This window comes from Lissotriton vulgaris, chromosome 4_1, assembly GCF_964263255.1.
Source record: "Lissotriton vulgaris chromosome 4_1, aLisVul1.2, whole genome shotgun sequence".
Taxonomy (NCBI): domain Eukaryota; kingdom Metazoa; phylum Chordata; class Amphibia; order Caudata; family Salamandridae; genus Lissotriton; species Lissotriton vulgaris.
In genome coordinates, this window is record NC_141691.1 from 159,362,543 (window position 1) to 159,387,665 (window position 25,123).

The 25,123-nt window shown below is 43.0% G+C and overlaps 1 protein-coding gene across 1 annotated transcript in view; it reads left to right on the forward strand.

Moving 5' to 3' along the window:
- The window catches only part of CAPN6 (calpain 6), a 521,958-nt gene that overhangs the window by 310,372 nt on the left and 186,463 nt on the right, over positions 1–25,123 (forward strand). The window contains exon 5 of the mRNA XM_086918437.1: positions 15,047–15,239. Coding sequence (XP_086774563.1) covers positions 15,047–15,239 — 193 coding nt within the window. The remainder of the gene's footprint in view (positions 1–15,046; positions 15,240–25,123) is intronic.

Genomic DNA, 25,123 nt, shown 5'->3' on the forward strand with positions numbered 1-25,123 from the left:
CTCTTTCCTTCCTTCGAATAGGTACATTCAGGCATTGACATTTACTGTTTGCCACCTCTATGTGGAGTACAGTTTGCACACCTACTGACAGCTTATTTTCCTCTGTGCCTCTGCCTAATACGGGACAAGTGGTGCAAAGAGAAAGGATTCTTTGCATACAGCCAGGCTAACGTAACAAAATGAGCGAACGTCCCCTTGTGATTGCACTTAAGGTATGCTGACACAGCGGGTTCCGTCGTTTGGGCAGGAGACAAAGCTCACTAAACAGGGGCATAACACAGGCACCCGTAGTGCGGAGGGGGCCCTGCGCTCCAGGCCCCCCCCTCTGCGGCCACGCATCCAGCAACCACTTAGCACTCCACACATCTGACCCATCCCGGATACTAGGAGTTACAGTCGCCATAAATTGCACGCCTAATCATAAATTAAATGGTGCGCGCCGGGGCTGGTAATTCTCATGCGCATGCCACTTTGCGCAATTAAAAGTGCCTGTGAGGTGAGGTGGCTGAGAGGGACCATGTGGCCCAGGATGGACTGGTGCAGCCTTAATTTAATTATTGCCAATGCTAACCTTGCCCAGTCTTCTACCGCCCGATCGCTCCTGCCACTGAAGCTGCAGGCCATCATGCATAGTAGAACTGTAGCACAAGCTCATTTCAACTTAAAGAATCAGACTAACGCGCCTGAAAACCTTCAATAGTTAAAGGAAAACTTGAATATGCTACCCTGATGACGTGAAGTCAAGTAAATAACCTTACTGATGGTGGTTCTTCAAAGTGAAAAAATACAATAATGTGTTACCTATAGTACTACTAAAAAGTGCCGGTTCTCTCCCACTTGTTCTGAGAAGTGCAGGTACTTTCTGTCGTGTCTTCGGACGTCAAGCACAACCGGAGTCATCAACTTGGATAAGGTACATTTATTCTTTTGTGGTACAGCGTGTGGACCAATGTCCTGTCTCGTCCCCCAGTCCTGTCGGCGGGCCCCTTGCCTATCCCCTGACCGGAACGAATGTCCGGTTTCTTGCCCCCTCCTACCAGTCATTGTCCAGGGTCCTAGTGCCCTGTATCCAGGTCACGACATCTCCCCCCTTGTTGAAAAACAAACAGAACTATTGTCGACGTCAACTGTTAGAGAGAGAGAGAGAGAGAGCATCACATCTCTTCAATCATTCTCTTTGGTCTTTTGCACTCTCTTCTCTGCCGTGTCCCTCCTTTGTCCATCTGCGCGCCTTCATCCTGTCTCGTGCCTCCTGGTGCGACTGCTCCTCCGTCTTCTTCCCTGATCTTCAGTTCCTTGAAGTGTGAGCTGTTTCGTGTGATGTGGTAGCGTCCTGCTGATGCCGTTATCATGGGCCCCTTTATCTCAGTCACTGTCAACGGCTCCTTTGAGAACGGGCTGTCCGATTTCCTTAGCTGCCGCTGCAGCACCACCTCTGTGTCTCCTTGCTTTAGTTGCGCCGGAGTGGCGCGTCTCCTTGCGTCTGCGTATGTCTTCATCTTCGCTTTTGCTTCTTGATCTTTGGTGGCAATGCTGCCTTGCTCTTGCTTCGCTGCTTCTTCCAGCTGTGGTATCCTCGTCCAGCACTAGCTAAGCGGGACACCATCCTGTGGAGCTGTGAGGAGTGTTTCTGTAGTCTCTTAGTACTTGGCACAGAGCCTGCCCTATTGATATCTGCGTTAGTTTAGCTCTTTGTACAGCTTTCTTTATGTTTCCCATAAATCTTTCTCCCATGCCATTTGCTTGTGGCCACAGGGGCATTCTTTTCCGGTGACGGATCCCTAGATAGTCCATGAACTTTCTGAACTCCTCCCCTGGGAATGGTGTACCATTGTCTGTCTTTAGAGTTGGTGGGGTGCCCCACTCCGCAAAAACGACGTCCATAACCGGCAGCATTGCGCTTGCTGATGTTGACGACACTTGTCGCACAATGGGAAACCTGGAAAACTCTACTATCACAAGCAGGTAGTTTCCTGTTTCCAAGAGCCCGTAGAAGTCTGCTGCTAGCTCGGTCCACACAGCCTTCGGGAGCTCTGACATATGCAGTGGTTCCGGTTTTGCTGGCTGCCCCGTCACTTGGCAGATATGGCAGTGGGCGACTGTGGCTTCTACCATGTTGTCCAAACCCGGGAACCACACTTTCTCTCGTAGCACTTTTTTTGTTTCTACCATGCCTCTGTGATTCGTGCGCTAAATTCACCGTCTGTCTCCTCAGCGCTCTTGGCATCACTATTCTTGTTCCTCTCATTATTATTCTGTTTTTGGTCTCTGAGAGCTCCTCATGAATCTTTTTGAATGCCAGCATTTCCTCTTTGATCACCCCGTTTCCCATGATGCTGTTGTTGACATGCCTCCAGCTCTGTTGTCTGGTCACTGTTTTGACCACATGCATTGTGGCATCCCTCTCTGTTTCTAGTTCCATCTCTTCCATCGTTATGGATGCTGGAGTATTGTGTTTTAGTACAAGGTTCAGGTACTTCTCTGCCATCGATGTTGCCTTGGGTGCCTGCGGTAGAGGGTGCCGTGACATGTAGTGTGCCGGGTTGTGCTCTTTCTCTGGTTTGTGTACGATCTTGAAATTGTAGTCCATGAGTCGTATGCCCCATCTCTCTTTTCTGGGCTGTATTTTTGCGTTAGGATTTCCATAGATCGTTACCAAGGCCTGATGAACTGTTATGATGGTGAATGGTTTCCCATATATGAACATCGGTTAGTGCTCACATGCCCATACTACTGCGAGGCTTTCTTTCTCCGGCTGTGAGTACGCCTTCTCAACGTCGGACAGGCTTTTGCTTCCGTAGGCCACTATGCATCTTGGTGATTCTTTGCCTGGCCTGTGTTGTGCCAGTATCACTCCCAGCCCCACCGGGCTGGCGTCCACCATCAATTCTATGCATAGCAGCGGATCAAAGTATGCAAGGTGGTCTACCACTATCAATGCCTGTCGGATGGCCTCAAATGCCTTTTTGCAGTTTTCTGTCCACATGAATGTCTTGTCTTGTTTCATAAGTTCTCTCAGCGGTGTGCTTGCCGTGGCAAAGTCTTTTATGTACCTTGCGCAGTTGCTGGCGAGCCCAAGGAACAACCTCACTTCTGCAACGTCGCTCGGATGTTTAGCTTTTTCTAGCGTGTCCACTTTGCTACGATCTGGTCGCATTCCTTTTTTGGAGAAAATGTGTCCGAAGAACACCAGTTCATCTCGCTCAATTTCGCACTTGTCTTCATTTAGCGTCAGCCCTGCTTGTTCTAACTGGGAGCATACGTCTCGCAATGCTTTGTCATGTTAATCATCCGATTTACCAAACACCAGAATGTCATCACTGTAGTTCAGACTGTTTTTTACCGGTCTTATTACTTGCCTTATTGTCTCTTGAAGTATTTCAGCCGCCGATGAGATTACAAAGCTTAGTCGCTTGTTTCGAAAAAGACCCATGCGCGTGGAGAATGTTGTGATATATCTGGACTGAGGGTCAAGTGCTAGTTGATGATATCCTTTGCACAGGTCCAGCTTTGAGAATTGGCTTGTTCCTGCCAGGCAGCTGATCATGTCGTCTAGGTGTGGTCCAGGGTGTCTTTCACGTTCAATTGCTGTGTTCGGTATTCTCATGTCGACACAGATGCAAATTTTGGATGTGTTCTTCTTTGGCATTGCAACTATTGGTCCTTCTGCCGGCTCTATGATGTCTTGACTTAACAATGCTTGTATTTCTTCCTCCACTTGGGTTTGCAAGTGTATCGGCACTCGCCTGTGGTGTTGAGCCACTGATTTTACTGCTTTATTGATGTGCAGTGTTATTTGTCATCCTTTTAGTTTCCCTAATCCATGTAGGATTCTGGGATAATCTTGCAGGATGTTTTTCTTCTCTGACATGTGGTATGTCATTGCGAGGAGGCCCATTACCTGCGCCGTGACATTGCTCAGTAGGCACGGTGCGGGAATGTCACCCTTTAGTACATGTATGTCTTCCTTGCTTGTTTGGCCTTTATATATCAGTGTCTCTGTAAATTTTCCCCTGTTCATCACTGGTTTTCTTGATCCCCACCAGTGCAGGCTTTACCTCCATTTTCTCATATTCGGATACACACACGATGTTGCATGTGGTTCCACTGTCTAGCACGAAACGCGTTTTGTGTTGCCCCACATCTATGGTCACGGTCTCAGTTTTTTTTACTTGATTCTTCTCCATCAGGTGGATGCTTTCTCACCCCGTGTCTTCTTCTGCGGACCCGGCAACAGCATCGGACATTAGGTATAGGCGTTCTACCTTTACTTCCTCCCCTTCTCCTTCCGATTCAGCCAAAGAACTGCAGTTTGTCGTCTCCATGTGCCTGGCATGCCTGCTCGTCATTGTTCGAGGTCTTCCCGGTCTTCCTCTCTCACTTCTGAATTGCAGTCCCAGACATGCGCTGGCGAAGGGATTGCTCCTGTTGCATTTCCTGCATGTCTGGCCCATTGCCGGGCACGCGCCCTTGTGTGGGAAATCAAGTCCGCATCTGTAGCAGGTCTTTTCTTGTTGTTTCCTTGCCACCTGCTCATTGTACCCTTTCTCCCAGGTATTCGTGCGGCTGCTCTCCACCATGCGATTTGATTGTTCTATTTGCCGTTCCTTGCCCCGCTCCATCTGCTTTGCTTGCACCGTTGGCCTCTCTTCGGCCCTCGCCAACGGTAGAATGAGGTTGGTTCTGTCAGAATTTGTGCGCGGAATTCCATGTCACAACATCCCTCGATGATGCGCAGGCGAATAGCTTGTTCATTGTCAAACTTGTCAAATTCACAGTGTGTTATCAGCTTGCGTAGCCGTGTGGCAAAGTCATTGAGGGATTCATCTGTGTCCTAAAAAGCGATTGTGAAGGTGTATCTCTCAAAATCAATGTTTCTTTGCGGATCAAATCTGTTTGAGAGACACTTTATTAGCCCTTTGTATGTCGTCGTTTCTACCTCCGGGAGTGTCACTAGTAGGTCGTCTACTTCATTGCCTACAAGGTTTAGAAACAGATCCATTTGCTTGGCGTCTGTTACATCCGTGGCGTGCATGTAACGTTCTAATTTGCGAATTCATCGCTCCCATCTGATCCCTACATGTGGCTCTGATAAGTTGAACGGGAGGGGTCTACGGTATTGAGCGCTCTGCTTCTCACTTCTTTGTTCTGTCATTTTTGTGGCACTTCTTCCTTTCTTCTTCTTTTTGTTATCTTTGCTTTATTCTTCTTTCGTCTTTATTTGTCTTGATTCCAGTCTTTCAGGTGGTTTTCGCTGGCCTCTTTTGAGCTCTTTTCTCTTGTTCTGTACGCTTTCTGTGCGCTGTCTCTTTATGTTCGTCTTTGTTAGCTTTTATTTCCACTCTTTCCGGTGGTCTCACTTGCTTCTTTTGTACTCGTTCCCTCGTTCTGTGCTTTGTCTCATTATATTCCTGTTATGTTTCCCTTTTGTACTCATACCCTTGCTTCCTTCGCATCATTTTCTGTCTTTGTCCCATGTACTGCTTTTACTTTGCTTTGTTTTATCTATTTGGCCCTTCTTGCTCCCTTTCCACTACTTTTTTCTGTATTCATCTGTTTCCTGACTTCAAAATGGCCGCCGGAGATTTTCTGGCTTCCTATTGGCCGGGCCGCCTGATTCTAAGATGGCTGCACAATTCTCACGAGATCGCGGGCTCTTCCTGCTCCCGCCTGACTTCAACATGGCCGCCAGGGATTTTCTGGCTTCCTATTGGCCGCTTTGCTTGGCTTTAAGATGGCCGCCACTGTTCTCGCGAGATCTTGTGCGTTACTTCTGCCGTCACTCACACTTCTTTTAAAGATATTGGACAGGTGATTTCTATTTCTCCCCGTCTGACACCACTATGCTTGTTGCGGCCGGGGTGGGCTCCCGCACTGTCCTTCTGCTTGGCCACACGGACCAGGGTGGGCTCCTGGCTCCGTATTTTATCACCCCACCGGACACACACACCAGTTCTGCTCCCCCACCTTCGTCGCCAGTTGTCGTGTCTTCGGACGTCAAGCACGACAGGAGTCATCAACTTGGATAAGGTACATTTATTCTTTTGTGGTACAGCATGTGGACCCACGTCCTTTCTCGTCCCCCAGTCCTGTCAGTCTGCCCCTTTTCCTTCCCCTGACCGGAATTGGTGTCCGGTTTCCTGCCCCCTCCCACCAGTCATTGTCCAAGGTCATAGTGCCCTGTGTCCAGGTCACAACATCTTCCCTTTCAAGTTTAGCTATCCAGTACTTGCGAATTCATGCCCAATTAAAACCCCGTCATGACTGGACGCTCATAGGGATTAATTGACACAACTGCCTGGGATTTGACTTAAAGCTTGATACCCAGAAGCTATAGTCTTTCTGGAGTTCAATCGGCCTTAAAAGGTGTATGCCAGAGACAATCACCTATCGCGTAACCCAATCAATACTGCCCAACCGTTTTTCATGACACCTCTAATTTGTGCCCTGACCTACAGAATTTAAAAATCCAAACTCCTACGCTTTGTATTGTGCTCCCTACATCTTCAAGGCGAATACAATTAACCTTCCTCATCACACCGCCCCTGCACCAACCCCACTACATCTCCCCTCCGCCCAATGTCGTTGTTTCCCTTTGAAATCTCCTTCATACCTCACTTAACCCCCATCTTTACATTAATTTACATTTCGCAAAACTGCTTTCCTCACCGCCTCACCACTACCACCCACACAACACTAAAAGACGTCCCTAAAACAATAATTTCATTGTATTTTGTTTTTACTAAGTGATTTCCTTCCTGCCCCCGCTCTATACTGATTTCCGAGTCTGCAGCCTATTGTTCAAGTTGAAATAAATGCAGACAGTAAAAAGTTCTATAACTTAAATGAACTGTCGTAATTTTCGCATGAGCTGTGAAGTTGTTTCCTCCTTGGGTGAGATGGCTGTTGTTTCCATTTCCCCTGTAATCTATTCGAAAAAGAGATACCCCATAATGAAACTGGAGGGAATAAATTACTATTTATGTTTAGAGAGTGTTTTTTAAACAATAAATATAAATTATAGCTGGGTAGAGCAGCACCCAAAGCGCAAGTTTTTCCAGCATCTTTGCAAGTGTAAAGTTTATTTACAAAAAACACCACCCTTCATCAGTGCCAGTCTCCAAGTGGAGTGCACTCCGCAGGGGGGATTTGATTAGTATCTCATACAGCCAACACGTCCTGGCATATCACACAGGATGAGAGCTTACTTGTAAAGTGCTCTGATATCCCCCTGGATCTTTTTCGCACTATATAACATTTTATAAGTAAATAAATTACTTTGAGGATCTAAAGTAGTTGGGGGCTGGGAAGGTACAGAGAAAGCGCATCTGAAGAGGAGGTGCAGTGGGGCTTGTTCTACAGCAGTATTTCAGGAGCCGCTAAATGACTCTTAAACCGCCAAGCCTCATTAGAGAGTGACATCAAATGCTTTTGGAGTGCAGTCCCAATCAGTGAACATGGACTATAATTAGGAAGGTGCAAGTGGGCCCCCTCAACTTTTGTTATGCCACTGTCACTAAAGTCAGATTTGTGGACTGCATTCTTGTTGTGACACTTGCATGGGACAGAGTTTTCTCCAACTGAATAAAGCTGATACTGAAGTTATGCTTTTTAGGTCAAGCCTAGAGCAGCGCATGCGCTGCTTCCTCGACTTTTAGTAGGGGCTTTTCAAAGTGCTACCCACAAGCTATACCTGGCCTAAAGCTTGCATGCATGTGCGCATGAGTGCGCGCAGCCGCCATCTGCCTTTCTTATCTCATTAAGCCTTGTTCTAATGGCTCCTCTGCTCGCACTCCCCCTCCTTTTTCCCCATCCCTCCTCGTAAGCTTTATTCAGGCTCCTCTGCTTGCACTACCCCTTCCCTTCTCGTCACCTCTGCTTGCACCCTCTTTTCTCCCCCCCTTCTCGTCAGCTTCGACAATCTCTTTGTTTGTTCAATGTTCACTCTCAAGTCAATCCTGAGCCTCCTCCCTCATCACTTCTATCGACTTCCTTGCACTACACTACCATGAGCCCGGCCCAGGTCCCGTGGGCAGTGGGCTTGACGTGCTGCATGGGTGAGTTCTGTTTTTAAGTGCATCCCCACGTTTTCCTAGCACCCTTGTACCCTCATTCCCTCTGCCCCTCCCCCACCACAGAGAGCGTCCCTGCGATCACTTTCGCTTTGCCGCACGGCCAATGCTTGCACGTATTTCTTTTGACTTTAGTCCAGTGGGTTAAGCGTCTGCTTGCAGAGATCTACGTGTAACCTACTGATCACTGGTTTGGCTCATGCCGAGAGACTTAACCTGTGATCGGTACATGAGCGATTTATTGCGTCATGACAACGCATATAAACAAACTTCATAGATCGCAACGATACCAAGCAAGTGTATTGTAGACTATCATCTTCACATGCCATATTTAAAGTCTGGGTAATATGGCTTTCTGAGGTTTTGTGGAATTTAGCTTGACCAGTGTCACCAAGGACTTCTGCAATCCGTTGATGTGAACTACAAGTACCAGCATGCAATATTTTATAGATTAAGTCACAGGGTATTCGCTCTTGGTACTGCGCAGTATATGGTTGCCTGGCTAAAGTAATCCCATGAGTCATGGTTGTTAGTGATCTTTCTCACTCGTTGGGAACAGTTAATCAGTATTCGTGCAATGTTTATTTTGCCCTCTGTCCTGGTATTGATTAGCCACTAACGGTGGCTGGGTTGTTTTAAACTGTGACATGTACTGTAGGACACTAGTGAATGCACCCTGTCAGAGGGTGCCCGTGCAGTGGTGTCAAAGCTTGCCTTTCTGGGACAGACAGGCCCCTAAGCTTTACCCAGCTCTCCCACATCTCCTCATGCGCAGGGGTGATGTGAACAAGTGGCTGTATTTAATCAAATATTTCATGAAAGCAGCAGTCTGGCGCCTGCAATCACTGGCGCTTAAACAGATCGCTCTGAGAGGTGCCCTACTGTTGGGGTTTGATGTTTGGTTTAAGCTGTGGAAAGCTCCCCCTTGTGTGTATGTGTGTGCCTGCATCTGTCTGCTACGGTGCAGCCCAATGTTGAGTGTTTGGCTAAAGTGTCCAAACTGCGGCTTCCTCCCTGGCGCCAGTCTCTCCTGATCTGTGCCCTGTTTGCATTCTCCTAAACACGCCTCTTTTCAATCCTTTGCAGGTGTTCGACCTCACAGATTTTTTTTTTCTTTTGCACAAGATTATGGCATCATGATCGCAGAGAATTTTTGTTTCAATCACCATTATGGGATCAACGTTGGAATCACTAGACTTCTATTAATAATAAAGTTATGATACTGTGGAGGATATAAGCCTCCTTTCCTTTCCCCTACTAAGTTATTCACCGACCTCTGTACTGATCACAGTTTATTTATGAAGAGACTCTACTTATCCAGTGGAGAAGGCTAACTTTTTATATACTATTCCCAGCATGGGGACCGGATACCAGAAGATCTGTGTTTTGCCTGATCTCTTCCCACCCCCTCACACCGCAGACTTTGCCTGTTTTTGGACAACAACAAATAAACAAGCATTGGCATAGCCAATAGGTTTCGCTTTTGGGACCTTATAAGTATTTACTTATGCAGCACAATATCCTGGTGCAACAACATCAACTGTTGCATGGCTAAACACTTATAAGGTACAAGGTTTAGCCATGCAGTAGCTGATGTTGTTGCACCAAGGATGTTGTGCTGCAAAACTAAATACTTATAATGTCTCAAAAGTGAGACCTATTGGCTATGCCAATGCTTGTTTGAAAAGCTAATCAGCCTGGGTCAGAAGACTGGTGGCCTCGGGAACTGGGAGCTCCACCCAGTCCCAAAAAGGCAGTGAGGAATCTGGGCTTCATAATGTATGATAAGCTCTCAATGGAAAGTCATGTCACGGCCACATGCGGTCATTGTTTTGGCATACTTTGCCTTCTCAGGACGGCCTATGCATGGCTGCCTTTAGATTGTAAAAAGCCAGTGACTCAGGCACTGATAACCAGTGGCATAGACTGTGGCCACTCCTTGCTTCTCTGAGGTCTCACCTTCAGCTGGTTCAAAACTCAGCAGCCCATCCCATGTGCCATTTACCTGTAAGTACTTAAATAATTCAGTGCTTAACTCCTTGCATTGGGTCCCAGTCAGAAAAAGGTGCATTTTAAAAGCGTCTTTGCCTCTCTTATAAGGCCTGGTATGGGACGGATATGTTATATCTCAGGTTCTGTTTTAGTTTTTACCATCAGGCTAGGGCTTTGAGGTCCTCTACTCTAAATAGTGTCCCTTCCTTCTTCTTTCTTACTTCTTACTACTGGAACAAGTTACCTGTTCACATTCACTGGTGTTGCACCTTTTTGCTTTTTTAAAAAGCTTATCAAAACCTAGCCTGTTTTACCTTACCTCTTTGGGAGTGCCAGGATGAGTTTTGGCTCTTCTCACGCTTTTCCCATTGGGAACTCTGTATGGAGTGAGCTGTATTTTGTGCTATGTTAAATACACATAACATAACATATGCAAATGAGTGCCTTACAAGCCTCTGTGGCCCCTTCGGTAATATTAAAGTATCATACATAGAGCACATTTTCCTTGTTTGCGCCTGGTGCACCTTTTAAAATATGTGCACAGTGCATGCGAGGAAAATACGCCATATTAAGATGAATTTGCTGCCCCCAGGGCAGCCGCGAAGTTGCGCTCCCCTGGGGACAGTGCATTCATGTGAAAAATAAAGCGGCTGCTCAGAAGCCGCTTCTTGTTTCACAGTGCAGGGGGCAGCCGCCTGCGCTTTTAAGGGGGATTAGAGAACCCCTTGCGGGCGGAAGCAGTGAGTTACTGCACCCACCTGCAAAGGGATGTTTGGGGGGTCCATGGGACCCCCTTTCACCCCTCCAGTGAGCTGCATATGGGGCGCACTAACATTGTGCCTCCTGGCAGCTTATTTGCCTCTGCGCCGCATCTGTAATACGGTGTGGGTGCAGAGGCAAAGGGATTCCCTCATTTGCATGGCAAACTCCCCCTTGCAAATGAGGGCACGCCCTCTGACGAGAGATCTGGTCTAGTCCTTTGTGTGCACCAGGGCTATCGGTATTACAGAAAGGAACGCACAAGCGTCTGTGGCCCCTTCTGTAATACCATAGTGTCCCAGGAGCGCAAAGAATGTGCAAACACCTGTTGCACCCCTGGGGCACTCCTGTAATATGGCCCCTGGAATCTTTCTGTAATAGAGAAGTGTGGCTCAGGGGTTAGAGGCGGCAGACCCGGAATCTGAGATCGGCCCTGGACCAGGGTTCAATTCCTCGCCTCGGCGGGTCTTGGGCTCAAAAATTCCACGGACTCGATAATTCTCGCTCCGGTGCCTTCTCGACTCACGGGTCCACACTCTGCGACTCTGGGCTATAGCTTGCTTAATCTCCACAACGGCCCCTCGTGGTGGGATGCCTGGCTTTCACCTTGTGGATACCCTGCCGGGGTTATCTCACAGGGGAATACCAGGACGTGTTCCCTAAGCAAGCGCGGGAAACCCACTGCGGGTAGCTGTGCGCTATATAAGCTCAAATACATTTACATTTAATAGGGTGCCTGTAGTGCCAATGGGCATATGCTGTACATGTGTCAAGATCATATTTTCAATTGAAGCACTTGTCTATTGAAATCAGAAGTTGTTAACTTCATGGTTGTTCTTCATCCCTATCGCTAGTCACTACTTTTCTAGTGACTCTCTTTTCGAGTTTGGCAGGGCAGTAAACTGACGGTGCTTCCACCCCACAATACTTACAGTTCCTCTATAATATTTTTTTTTGTCAAATCTGTTTCTTAGCAATTTTTAAGGAACATTACAGTAAAGAAAATCACAGTGCATTAGACTTTTTCTCATTGGCGGCGCAGCAATTGGGTGTACCAGACACACTACATCAGGCCTTGCAACTGATAATCGGGGGGTACAAGTTCATACGTGCAATTAGTAGGAAGAATTCCCACCCAGCGCTGGCCAAACACATATTGTCAGGGCCAGCGCCCCAAGGTAAGTCCATAGCTGTCCACACGCTAAGTCTTCGTGCATCAGCATAGTTGAGGATGGATCCTCCCAGCAACAGGTTTGCGCAGTTCCTCTATACTATTCCGATTTATAGGTAGAACTGTTCTTACACGGGCAGGTACTCATCTGCCTTTGCCAGTTTATACCTACGACCAGGCAGTCAAAAGGCAGCCAACAGTGACAGTCGACCCACCCAGGCTGTCACTGATTTTCCCTGGTGGACAGAAACGGAAAAAAGTAAAGTGCCCCTGTGGGCAGGAAAAAAATATTCCTGTGCCCCAAACTCAGTTGTTTTTTGTTTAGAAAAAACTTTGGGAGTTTGTTTTCTCTAAACAAAAACGTTTGGCAAGCAGGAAACCTAAGCATGGTGCATGGTGCATGGTGCCCGTTTGGTAAAGCTGGCGATGGCACCCTTACCAGCACATAGAGTACGTAATGCATCCTCATAAGAGAAATCTTTGGTTCAAAAATTCCACTTCTCATTGGTTTTATGTGCATACCATGGTGAATGGCCCAGCGGTTTTACAGGAACAAATTAAGAGCTGGTACTCAGAATTTAATTTATAAGAACATTTTGTTCAAGGACAAAGCCACTTGATTCCTTCCTTTCATTTCCCCATTTGTAATATGGAAAATGCACCCTTATATGAACTCGTGCATAGTTCTGGTATAAGGAAAAACAAAAAAGTAGAAACACATTTAATTTCGCCTTTACTTTAATCGACCAATTAAATTACTTGTCTTCTCATAGTAAGAGACACTCATCTTGACAAAAGCCTATTAAACTTATTTTATCATAATTAAAAATGACATTCAAATGTTAAAGTTATATGTTGGGTTCTGTTGCCTGAATATGTGCCTGCTTCTATGAACAACGAGCTTTATATGATGTATTGGCATACACATTACTGTTGCCATACTATTCTATTTAATTTTCAAATCTTTACAGGGCTGATGACTTGCAATGTGGGACTAGAATTAGCTACAATGAAGCTGTGTATAAAAAAGGCTTCTGTTTCACACAACAAAGAGGCAGTGTGCACATCTGTGCTGGAAGCAAGCCTAGGGCTGTTAACCTTAAGCTATATACAAGATTGTTCTGTAGAAAACATAATCTAAAACTTCTTCCACAAATCTGTTTATTAACTGGCCCAAGAGAGACTCCAAATTGTTTCCCTATCTGGTAATTGTTTCCATTAGTGATTGTTTTATTTGCAGAAACTCTGAGCTATTAATGTTTTAGGACCCTAGAAAGTGAAAAAATCCAGGTTAAATACATTTTACCATATCCAACTTTTACTGTACAGCAGTGAGCAATAATATACTGTGAAACATGCTGTTACTCTTCAACAGGGACCGAATATGTTCGGAATGAAAACAATGTGCCGCATAATCAAAACCTTGCTTTCACTCAGAATAGGATTGATAAATGAAACAGTAGAGGGACCCTGCCATATATATGACTCTGACTACACTTTAGTTTGGAAGGGTTGGGGTGTTGGTGATAAAGAGACTTAATATGATATTACTAGCCTTTAACAAGTAAAGGACCCAATTCCCAACGTTAGTCGTACACGTCAGGTAGACAAACAGCCTCATACAAGTGCAGAACCACTTTCCTAATATTGAAAGATTAGGTTTGTACTTAGGCAGGCTACATACAGCTTGAGGACCTTTGTGACTCAAAGGCAGTTAGTCAATCCTTGTGTCAAATGTTGCTGTTGTCCCTGTAAACACAGGGGCCAGGTATTACTGCGAGCCACTGAGTTACAAGAACGTCTGCTTTGAGGTATGAACTGCAAAGGGTGGCAACCTTGAAGAGAAAGAGCTGTTCTTGGTGGCCACAGTAAGAGCTCTTACTAACTCTCATCACTGCACTATTACCACAGTTATTGTACGGCTGAAGAAAGTAGGGCTTTGTTGCCAGGCACCTTTGTGATGGCAGTGGCTTTTCTTCTCAGCTTGGAAGTCTGTGTCCCTGTGGTGAAGTGTGCTGGTTGTGTGGTAAGAAAGAGGTAAGTGGCAGGCAGAGGCTCAGATACCCTCACACTGGTGGGTGCAACTCACATTGGAAACTGAGGTGAGGTGGCTGCATACCATCTGATTAATGCAACTTGCAGGGAGCAAAACTAGTATGAGGAAGATATTGACTCTGGGAGTGCCACATAGTCTCAAATGTTTGCGGAAGATGTCCACTACAATCGGCATAACACTCATAGCATGTTATTGTCTGTCGGTGTCTACTTCTGTATGTGCTACTACCCACTGGATGAAAAACATGCGTTCCTTTTTTGTAGAGGTTTGTATCTGAAGAGGAAGCCAAAAATCAGATGAATTCAAGCCTTCGTGGCAATTTTCATCACAATGATTTCTACCAAGGACATTCTTGTACCCTATTTTTTACCCGACAATTCTTCTGCCAGGTGATGCAATTCTCTGACAGAGGACATTTTCTACCTTGGTATGGTGTCCCCTATATTAGGTTGATGTAAAGGCTGGTCTGCCACTTCAGATAGGCATATCCACTACCACCATCCTCTCCATCTAGATGGGCATTATTATCAGCGAACAGTATTGTTACTGCTGGGCGGGTTTATTTCTGAAACAGGATCTATGATCCCTGACTTCAGTGGAAGAGTTCCACGCCTGTTTTCATGGTGACACCCTTTCTTCCACTTTTGTCCTAGGAAAGTAATTGTGTATAATTTACATTTATTTTACAAATCACTTTTCAAACCATTGGCATGAGCAAACTTCTGAATTGTCACCTTCTGTGCCAAAAAACAACTTATTTCCATTAGAAACAGAAAGTTAGAACTGTTGAGTTTGTCAATTCTTTATTGACCACCAGGAGACACATCATTGTTTAAATGCCTCACTTCTAATGATGTGAATGGATCATACTACATGTACCTTGTTTACAACTTTCAAAATGGCAAATTATTTGATTTCCCTGGATTGCCTAGTAATGTGTTGAGAGAAACAGTAGTTATACCCAAAATAAGCCTCTACCCTTTCTGATGGCCATAGGTTTGCTGGCTCCTATGAAGCTCTGGATGGAGGCAACACCGCTGACGCCATTGTGGATTTCACTGGTGCTGTGACTGAACCACTAGACCTACTCAAAGGCAAATACAGGGAACACATCACTCAAAGGACAACGCTCTTTGAGGATCTGCTGAAAGTGCACAAAAGAGGAGGCTTAATCAGCTGCTCAATCGTGGTAAGGAGTCTCAACGCATTCATCCAATTTGTTGTGCGAAATTTATTTCACATTTGTCCTTAATATAAAAAACTGGGTGGATTGATGGATGGCATACAATCAATCATTAGCAGGAGAATGCCTCCTAAAAACTGGAGGAATATTCAGACAGTCACTATAATAGCGGTTGTTCAAAATAAGTCAAGGCGGTGAACCCGATTCAAATAAAGGCCAAAAATATCCCCACTTATTTGCGCACGCCTACGACTTGTGCAGATGCATGCTGTTCATGCAGTTCACTGAACTTCCAGGCATATGGGAAGGAAAGTATAAGAGGAATCTCCCACTTTCTGCATAGTGGCAAACTCAATAAGCTTAGCTTGAGTTGTTCTCAGTATTCAAGGTTTCTCAGACATCAGAGTTTTACATTGCTTCAAATTGACATTACATCATATAGATGTCATTCCCTTTGAGGACAAATTATAGATGGCTCGTGTTTGTGTCCTGTCATGGACATTTTTAAAGCCCAAAAACATAAAATGTACTGTACAAATATTAATTTTCTAACTCTGCTTTGGAAAGGTATGTAATACTATACAGTTAGCGACAGAAAATGGACATTAGTTAATATTAACATAGTGTTCGCAGTTCTTAGGGATGGCGGATTTCAGGAAGAGGTGGTATTTATTTTTTGCTGAATCTCAGTCCAGAACATTTTCTCTTTTTACCCCGATAAGTTAGTGTTTGTCCTGGAGTGATTTTGCTCCTGGTATTTTCCAAAATTGTGTTAATGGCGTTCCTTTAACATCTAGACAAACTATGCAGTAAAATAATGATTCTCTCTATAACTTATTATATTAGAAACATATACAAAGACTGGAGAGGAGATGTCAAGTTAAACATTAGCCGCTTATCTCACATACAATCCATCTTGTACATATAAATATTGTATTTGACTTATCTTGGAAACCGTGACCTTTTCACCATACATATATTTAGTTTAAAGAATACATGAAGCATGTGCCCTTGGTTTTGTTTCCGAAGCACTAAAAGTAATAATTAAGCAAGAAAGCTCGTTGTCCCTATGGAACAGAAATATTTGTGGGGTGAGTGTCGCAAAGTGGACCTTATGTGTTTTCTTACTTTCCTATCTTAATCTTATTATATGTAAAATGCCCCAGATTTGTCCACATGGTGTAGATTGTGGATGTGTAGCCTGGTTCGTGTTCTCTTTTCTCATTAGTTGTAGCTTGATGACTGTTTCCTCAAAACTGGGCCAAGTACAACACCTTCAGCATTTAACTCTCAGTCATAGCAATGACGATCAATCACAGGCTTCTCAGGCCGGTAGTGTTGTGGGGGGGGGGGGGGGGGGGGTTGTAAAACCCCAAAAACATCAATTCCCAGCAGCACAATAACTGATTGTCCCACCATGTCCTTTACTTTGATAAATAAAGTACTTCAATATACATGTTAAACGTAATAGTTCACAGAACAGGCACAATTACTTTTACTGACTTTTGAGCTACTGCACATAGTGTCCTGGGGAAGAGACTGCGCTCCACGCTTCTGTGGACCTGTAGATCTCACTCTCATCAGTCACCACTGGGGGTTAAGTTACTCTGGCACATCGCCACCACAGTTCGGACCAGCCATATCCAAATCAGTTTTGACCCTGTTCCTCATTGGAACTGTCCAGCCTGAACTGCCAAGCCAGGTCTTAACTTGACTGGAAACAAGCATCCTGGGACGGGTTTCGGGGTAACACCCCTCATCAGCCAGGCTAGCTGGAATCCAGTGTCAAAGTGAGCAAGGCACCCACGCCTGGGCATACCCTGCCAATATAGGGTGAACAAAGCAAACACTAGGAGATAATAGACAGAGCGCTAAAGCTTTTCGGACACTCACCTCCAGTCACAGATCTGGGTTGAATCCATCATCTTTCTTTAGCTCACTTCACCACCCCAGTTCGGAGCAAGCCAAATGCAAATCAGTCTTGACCCTGTTTCTCATGGGTACAGAACAGCCTGAACTGCCAAACCAGGTCTTCCCTGAACTGGAAACAGGCATCCTGGAACTGGTTTAGGGGTAACACCACTCATCAGCCAGGCCAGCTTGAATTCAGTGGCAAAGGGAGCAAGGGACCAACCTCTTGGCACACCCTGCCAACTAAGGGAGTTTAGGCCCAGCTCTACCATTCTGATGCACACATCTAATCACATATTCTTCACCTTTTGAACTTGAACCACTTCTGCTTCCAAGGGATAGTAATTTCAAAATATTACAATAACACAAAATTCAATCTGTATTCATGGGATACAGAAGGGGTGCCTTTCTGTATTTCATTTTACTACAATTTCTGCAGGGAAATGATCTTCTCACATGAGACAATAAATAATCAGTCAAATTGACCAACGAAAAATCTCCCGAAAACAAGCAGGCGAAAACCAACTTAGAATCTGCTCATGGAACATCAACGGTCTTGCCTCTAAAATATCTGATCCAGAATTTGTTAGCTAGTTTCGATCCTTTGATATTATGTCCCTGCAAGAAACATGGCAACTAGAGCCTCCGCACTTGCATGGATTTCTACGCTTCTTCACCAGTGCGGTGAGAACAGCAAAATATGGCCATCCACAAGGGGCCTAGTAACCCACGTTTCAACTGCAAGTGTCTATGAGATCAAGGAACTAGGATCAATCACTGCAGATCTTAAGATAATAAATGTATCCACCTCCAAACTAGGCAAGAAGGGCACAAATCTTACACTGATCAACGTCTATATACACCCAAAAAGGAAAGGAAAGGTTGGAAAAGAACTATGTAAAAGCCTGGAGGAAATTATAAACGATACTCCGATAACGGACGTTATGATCACTGGGGACTTCAATCTTAATCTGATGAGAATCTGAACAAATGATGAGAATCACTATCAAAACATAGCCTGGAACATACCATATCAAGAGTCTCCACAAACATCCAAATATTCAAAGTTAGGAGAGGAGGTGTTAGAGAACCTTGAGTGCTATAACCTCAGAGCATTAAATGGGAGATGTAATGGAGACACTCCACCAGCGTGTACATTTCATACAACAAGATTCAGCAAAATACTGGATTACACTTTTATGTCACTATCCTTATTCCGTCATATTGCCTCATTCCAAATAGGGGAAAAAGCTGACAGCGACCACTGTCCCCAGGAAATCATACTTAACATCAGCAAACCTAAATTTGAGCATCGCTGGTACCGAATGATCTAATTTATACCATCAATTACAAAAGGATTAAGAATTCGGTAGTCAAGGACGGAGACCTAAAAGAAATGGCAAAGCGACACTTCGATGGGAGAATTGGAGCAAGTGAGATTGAGAAATGGGAGAGTTTTACAACCACCATGGCAGGTTACACTACAACTCCAAAGCTCCAATATGCACAGAAGGATAGCAATATGACTTCTTTCACAAAAGATCACAAAGTAAAGATAAAACGTATAAAAAAAGGATCACTGACAAAATTTTGACCTCCAAAATATCGACCTACAGTAATATTGAGTCTAAAATTTCGAGGGCAAGAATATCGACATCCTATCTACAACATGGTAAGTACAAAAATATCGAAAAAATAATATAGATGTTAAAAATATCGTTTTTTTATCTTTTAAAATATAAATGTAAAATAAAGTCAATACCGCTAATAAATATAATATACATAGTTAAAAGTATCTATTAATGTTTAAAATTAATAAATAATACATATATAATAATAATACATTAATTAAATATATACTGTAAATATATAATATATATGTTCTGAACAATATGATGTAATAATTATTTTACTAACTTATAAATTATTAAAATATATTCTAATTTACAAATACATTTACAAACATAAAACAATAACATACATTAAATGTACAAAACATAAAAAATTAAATATACTTTTTATATTTTTACTATTAATTATATAAAATGTTGGATAGCGCAGGGGTAAAAATTACTATTCCCACTCCAGAGAGTGCAACAGTAGGGAAAGCTTTGGATAGCGTAGAGGTAAAAATTACTATTCCCACTCCAGAGAGTGCAACAGTAGGGAAAGCATTGGATAGCGTAGGAGTATAAATTACTATTCCCACTCCACAGAGTGCACCAGTAGGGAAAGCGTTGGATAGCATAGGAATAAAAATTACTATTCCCACTCCAGAGAGTGCAACAGTAGGGAAAGCATTGGATAGCGTAGGGGTAAAAATTACTATTTCCACTCCAGAGAGTGCAACAGTAGGGAAAGCGTTGGATAGCGTAGGAGTAAAACTTACTATTCCCACTCCAGAGAGTGCATCAGTAGGGAAAGCGTTGGATAGCTTAGGAGTAAAAATTACTATTCCCACTCCAGAGAGTGCAACAGTAGGGAAAGCGTTGGATAGCCTAGGGGTAAAAATTACTATTCCCACTCCAGAGAGTGCAACAGTAGGGAAAGCATTGGATAGCGTAGGGGTAAAAATTACTATTTCCACTCCAGAGAGTGCAACAGTAGGGAAAGCTTTGGATAGCGTAGAGGTAAAAATTACTATTCCCACTCCAGAGAGTGCAACAGTAGGGAAAGCATTGGATAGCGTAGGAGTATAAATTACTATTCCCACTCCACAGAGTGCAACAGTAGGGAAAGCGTTGGATAGCGTAGGAATAAAAATTACTATTCCCACTCCAGAGAGTGCAACAGTAGGGAAAGCATTGGATAGCGTAGGGGTAAAAATTACTATTTCCACTCCAGAGAGTGCAACAGTAGGGAAAGCGTTGGATAGCGTAGGAGTAAAACTTACTATTCCCACTCCAGAGAGTGCATCAGTAGGGAAAGCGTTGGATAGCTTAGGAGTAAAAATTACTATTCCCACTCCAGAGAGTGCAACAGTAGGGAAAGCGTTGGATAGCCTAGGGGTAAAAATTACTATTCCCACTCCAGAGAGTGCAACAGTAGGGAAAGCGTAGGATAGCGTAGGAGTAAAAATTACGATTCCCACTCCAGAGAGTGCAACAGTAGGGAAAGCGTTGGATAGCGTAGGAGTAAAAATTACTATTCCCACTCCAGAGAGTGCAACAGTAGGGAAAGCGTTGGATAGCGTAGGGATAAAAATGACTATTCCCACTCCAGAGAATGCAACAGTAGGGAAAGCGTTGGATAGCGTAGGAGTAGAATTTACTATTCCCACTCCAGAGAGTGCATCAGTAGGGAAAGCGTTGGATAGCGTAGGAGTAAAAATTACTATTCCCACTCCAGAGAGTGCAACTATAGGGAAAGCGTTGGATAGTGTAGGAGTAAAAATTACTATTCCCACTCCAGAGAGTGCATCAGTAGGGAAAGCGTTGGATAGCGTAGGAGTAAAAATTACTATTCCCACTCCAGAGAGTGCAACTATAGGGAAAGCGTTGGATAGCGTAGGCGTAAAAATTACTATTCCCACTCCAGAGAGTGCAACAATAGGGAAAGTGTTGGATAGCGTAGGAGTAAAAATTACTATTCCCACTCCAGAGAGTGCATCAGTAGGGAAAGCGTTGGATAGCGTAGGAGTAATAATTACTATTCCCACTCCAGAGAGTGCAACTGTAGGGAAAGCGTTGGATAGCCTAGGGGTAAAAATTACTATTTCCACTCCAGAGAGTGCAACAGTAGGGAAAGCTTTGGATAGCGTAGAGGTAAAAATTACTATTCCCACTCCAGGGAGTGCAACAGTAGGGAAAGCATTGGATAGCGTAGGAGTATAAATTACTATTCCCACTCCACAGAGTGCAACAGTAGGGAAAGCGTTGGATAGCGTAGGAATAAAAATTACTATTCCCACTCCAGAGAGTGCAACAGTAGGGAAAGCATTGGATAGCGTAGGGGTAAAAATTACTATTTCCACTCCAGAGAGTGCAACAGTAGGGAAAGCGTTGGATAGCGTAGGAGTAAAACTTACTATTCCCACTCCAGAGAGTGCATCAGTAGGGAAAGCGTTGGATAGCTTAGGAGTAAAAATTACTATTCCCACTCCAGAGAGTGCAACAGTAGGGAAAGCGTTGGATAGCCTAGGGGTAAAAATTACTATTCCCACTCCAGAGAGTGCAACAGTAGGGAAAGCGTAGGATAGCGTAGGAGTAAAAATTACTATTCCCACTCCAGAGAGTGCAACAGTAGGGAAAGCGTTGGATAGCGTAGGAGTAAAAATTACTATTCCCACTCCAGAGAGTGCAACAGTAGGGAAAGCGTTGGATAGCGTAGGGATAAAAATGACTATTCCCACTCCAGAGAATGCAACAGTAGGGAAAGCGTTGGATAGCGTAGGAGTAGAATTTACTATTCCCACTCCAGAGAGTGCATCAGTAGGGAAAGCGTTGGATAGCGTAGGAGTAAAAATTACTATTCCCACTCCAGAGAGTGCAACTATAGGGAAAGCGTTGGATAGTGTAGGCGTAAAAATTACTATTCCCACTCCAGAGAGTGCATCAGTAGGGAAAGCGTTGGATAGCGTAGGAGTAAAAATTACTATTCCCACTCCAGAGAGTGCAACTATAGGGAAAGCGTTGGATAGCGTAGGCGTAAAAATTACTATTCCCACTCCAGAGAGTGCAACAATAGGGAAAGTGTTGGATAGCGTAGGAGTAAAAATTACTATTCCCACTCCAGAGAGTGCATCAGTAGGGAAAGCGTTGGATAGCGTAGGAGTAATAATTACTATTCCCACTCCACAGAGTGCAACAGTAGGGAAAGCGTTGGATAGCGTAGGGGTAACAATAACTATTCCAACTCCAGAGAATGCAACAGTAGGGAAAGCGTTGGATAGCCTAGGGGTAAAAATTACTATTCCCACTCCAGAGAGTGCAACAGTAGGGAAAGCGTAGGATAGCGTAGGAGTAAAAATTACTATTCCCACTCCAGAGAGTGCAACAGTAGGGAAAGCGTTGGATAGCGTAGGAGTAAAAATTACTATTCCCACTCCAGAGAGTGCAACAGTAGGGAAAGCGTTGGATAGCGTAGGGATAAAAATGACTATTCCCACTCCAGAGAATGCAACAGTAGGGAAAGCGTTGGATAGCGTAGGAGTAGAATTTACTATTCCCACTCCAGAGAGTGCATCAGTAGGGAAAGCGTTGGATAGCGTAGGAGTAAAAATTACTATTCCCACTCCAGAGAGTGCAACTATAGGGAAAGCGTTGGATAGTGTAGGAGTAAAAATTACTATTCCCACTCCAGAGAGTGCATCAGTAGGGAAAGCGTTGGATAGCGTAGGAGTAAAAATTACTATTCCCACTCCAGAGAGTGCAACTATAGGGAAAGCGTTGGATAGCGTAGGCGTAAAAATTACTATTCCCACTCCAGAGAGTGCAACAATAGGGAAAGTGTTGGATAGCGTAGGAGTAAAAATTACTATTCCCACTCCAGAGAGTGCATCAGTAGGGAAAGCGTTGGATAGCGTAGGAGTAATAATTACTATTCCCACTCCACAGAGTGCAACAGTAGGGAAAGCGTTGGATAGCGTAGGGGTAACAATAACTATTCCAACTCCAGAGAATGCAACAGTAGGGATAATGTTGGATAGCGTAGGGGTTAAAATAACATACGTATAAATAAAAGCTTTTTATTTAAAAAATGATATAAACTATTAAAAAAATTTAAACCATATACAATACCTATACATAATTATAAAAAACATGATTAACTAAATATATTTAACCAAAAATAATTATTAAAAAATACCATTTTATAATATTTAATTACCAATTAATAATTAATTAACAAGTATATTATTTAAGAAACAATCAATTTCAAAAAATTAGTACTTAATTACATTTAATTACTTCCCACCATATTCCCCTATAAACCCACTACCCACAACAGAACACATTTATCGATTTATGAATTAATTAAAATTATTTACCAATTAATTAAAATTAATTTATAATTCCTACTAATTAATAATTAATTATACATAATTAAATAACTTCCCACCCTATTCCCCTATAAACCCACTACCCGCTACAGAACATATATATCAATTGATCAATTAATTTTAATGAAATAACCATTAATTACATTTTTTTACAAATTATTTAAAATTATTTAATAATAACTACTAATTATTTTTTAATTTAACATAATGAAATTACTACCCACCCTATTCCCCTATAAACCCACAACCCGCTATAGAACATATTTATCAATTAATCAATTAATTAAAATGATTTACCAATTAATTAAATGTAATTACCAATTATTTATAATTAATTATTATTAACTACTAATTAATAATTAATGTAACCAATTTATATTACTTCCCACCCTATTTCCCTATAAACCCATAACCCACTACAGAACATATTTATCAATTATTCAATTAATAAAAATTATTCTCCAATTAATTAAAAATAATTACCAATTAATTAAAATTCATTAATAAATCCTACTAATTAATAATCAATTTAACATAATTAAATTACTTCCCACCCTATTCCCCTATAAACCCACAACCCGCTCCGGTACTAAAACATATAATTTGCTTATAATTTTTTTTATTAATATATACATTTAATACACATATAATATTAATTATTTTAATTACTTAAGTAAAACATATAACACATACATAATAAAAAACAAAAGAAATAATACAAATATCGATATTAGTGTAATCGAAATTAGTAACATCGATATATATGCTATCGATATTACTAACTTCGATATTACTTACATCGATATTAAGTATTTCGATATTACTTACCTTAGGATCGATATTCTGTCCAACGATATTCTTGTCATCGATATTCTGCACCTTCGAAATTACTGACCCGATATTTTGGTAAATCGATATTTCATACTCGATATTTTGACTGTGTACCATAAAAAAATGTATCGCTCAAACTATGCGCCAACTTAGGCATCTCCCAAGAGATACGGCGAGACACAACCATCTGCGAGAATTAAAGGTATCCCTGAAAAAAACAAAATGGGAAGCGAATAGAGCAATGGAGGACAATCTGTGGGCAAAATTATATTCAGACACCATGCAGAATGACGGGGCAAAATTTGGGAAAACAATCAATTCCTTTATAAACCCTAGGCATGATGGAGTCTCCTCTAATATCTCCGAACAAACATGGTTAAACCATCTTAAAGATCATTTCATACAACATAAAATCTACGATTTGGCGACAGAAAACGATAAAAACGAACCAATACCACTGTGCGATACTCAATACAAACAAATAGGTCGAATTAAGAGCACATGCGCGACAAAACTACAAAAGATAATCGACCGCCAAATCAAAAAAGGTAGGAGAGAAGGGGCGCCAGGCCCGAATGGAATCCCTCCCATTCTCTACAAACTGAACGAAAAGGAATGGGCTGAAGCCCTCGAGCCACTGTTTTTATAAATTAAACATCTTAATGTATTACCTGTCTCCTGGAAGGGCTCTATTATTTCCCCAATCTTCAAGGCAGGGGACAAATCTCTACCATGTAACTACAGATTGGTTGCCCTTATGGATAACGAGGCAAAGTATTTTGCTGGGATCCTTTTGGAGAAATTGCTAGCCCAGGCCACAGAAAACTCTCTAATTCCTGCAAACCAGACGGGTTTTGCTAAATCTGTAGGGACATCAACAAAATATTTTGGCTATGGGTCTGCTAATTGACAAAGCAAAAATAACTAAAATGCCAATCCACTTGTGCTTCATTGATTACAAGGCGGCTTTCGACCATATCAATCGGAATTTTCTATGGTCAGAACTGAAGAGATGGGTAATACCAAAGCCTTTGTTAGACCTGCTGATTAACTTGCACAGCGAAACATGGGTACAGGTGAAGCTGGGCGACGGCTCTCATTTGTCAAGACGCATCCCAACAAACAAGGGCCTTAAACAAGGATGTGTCCT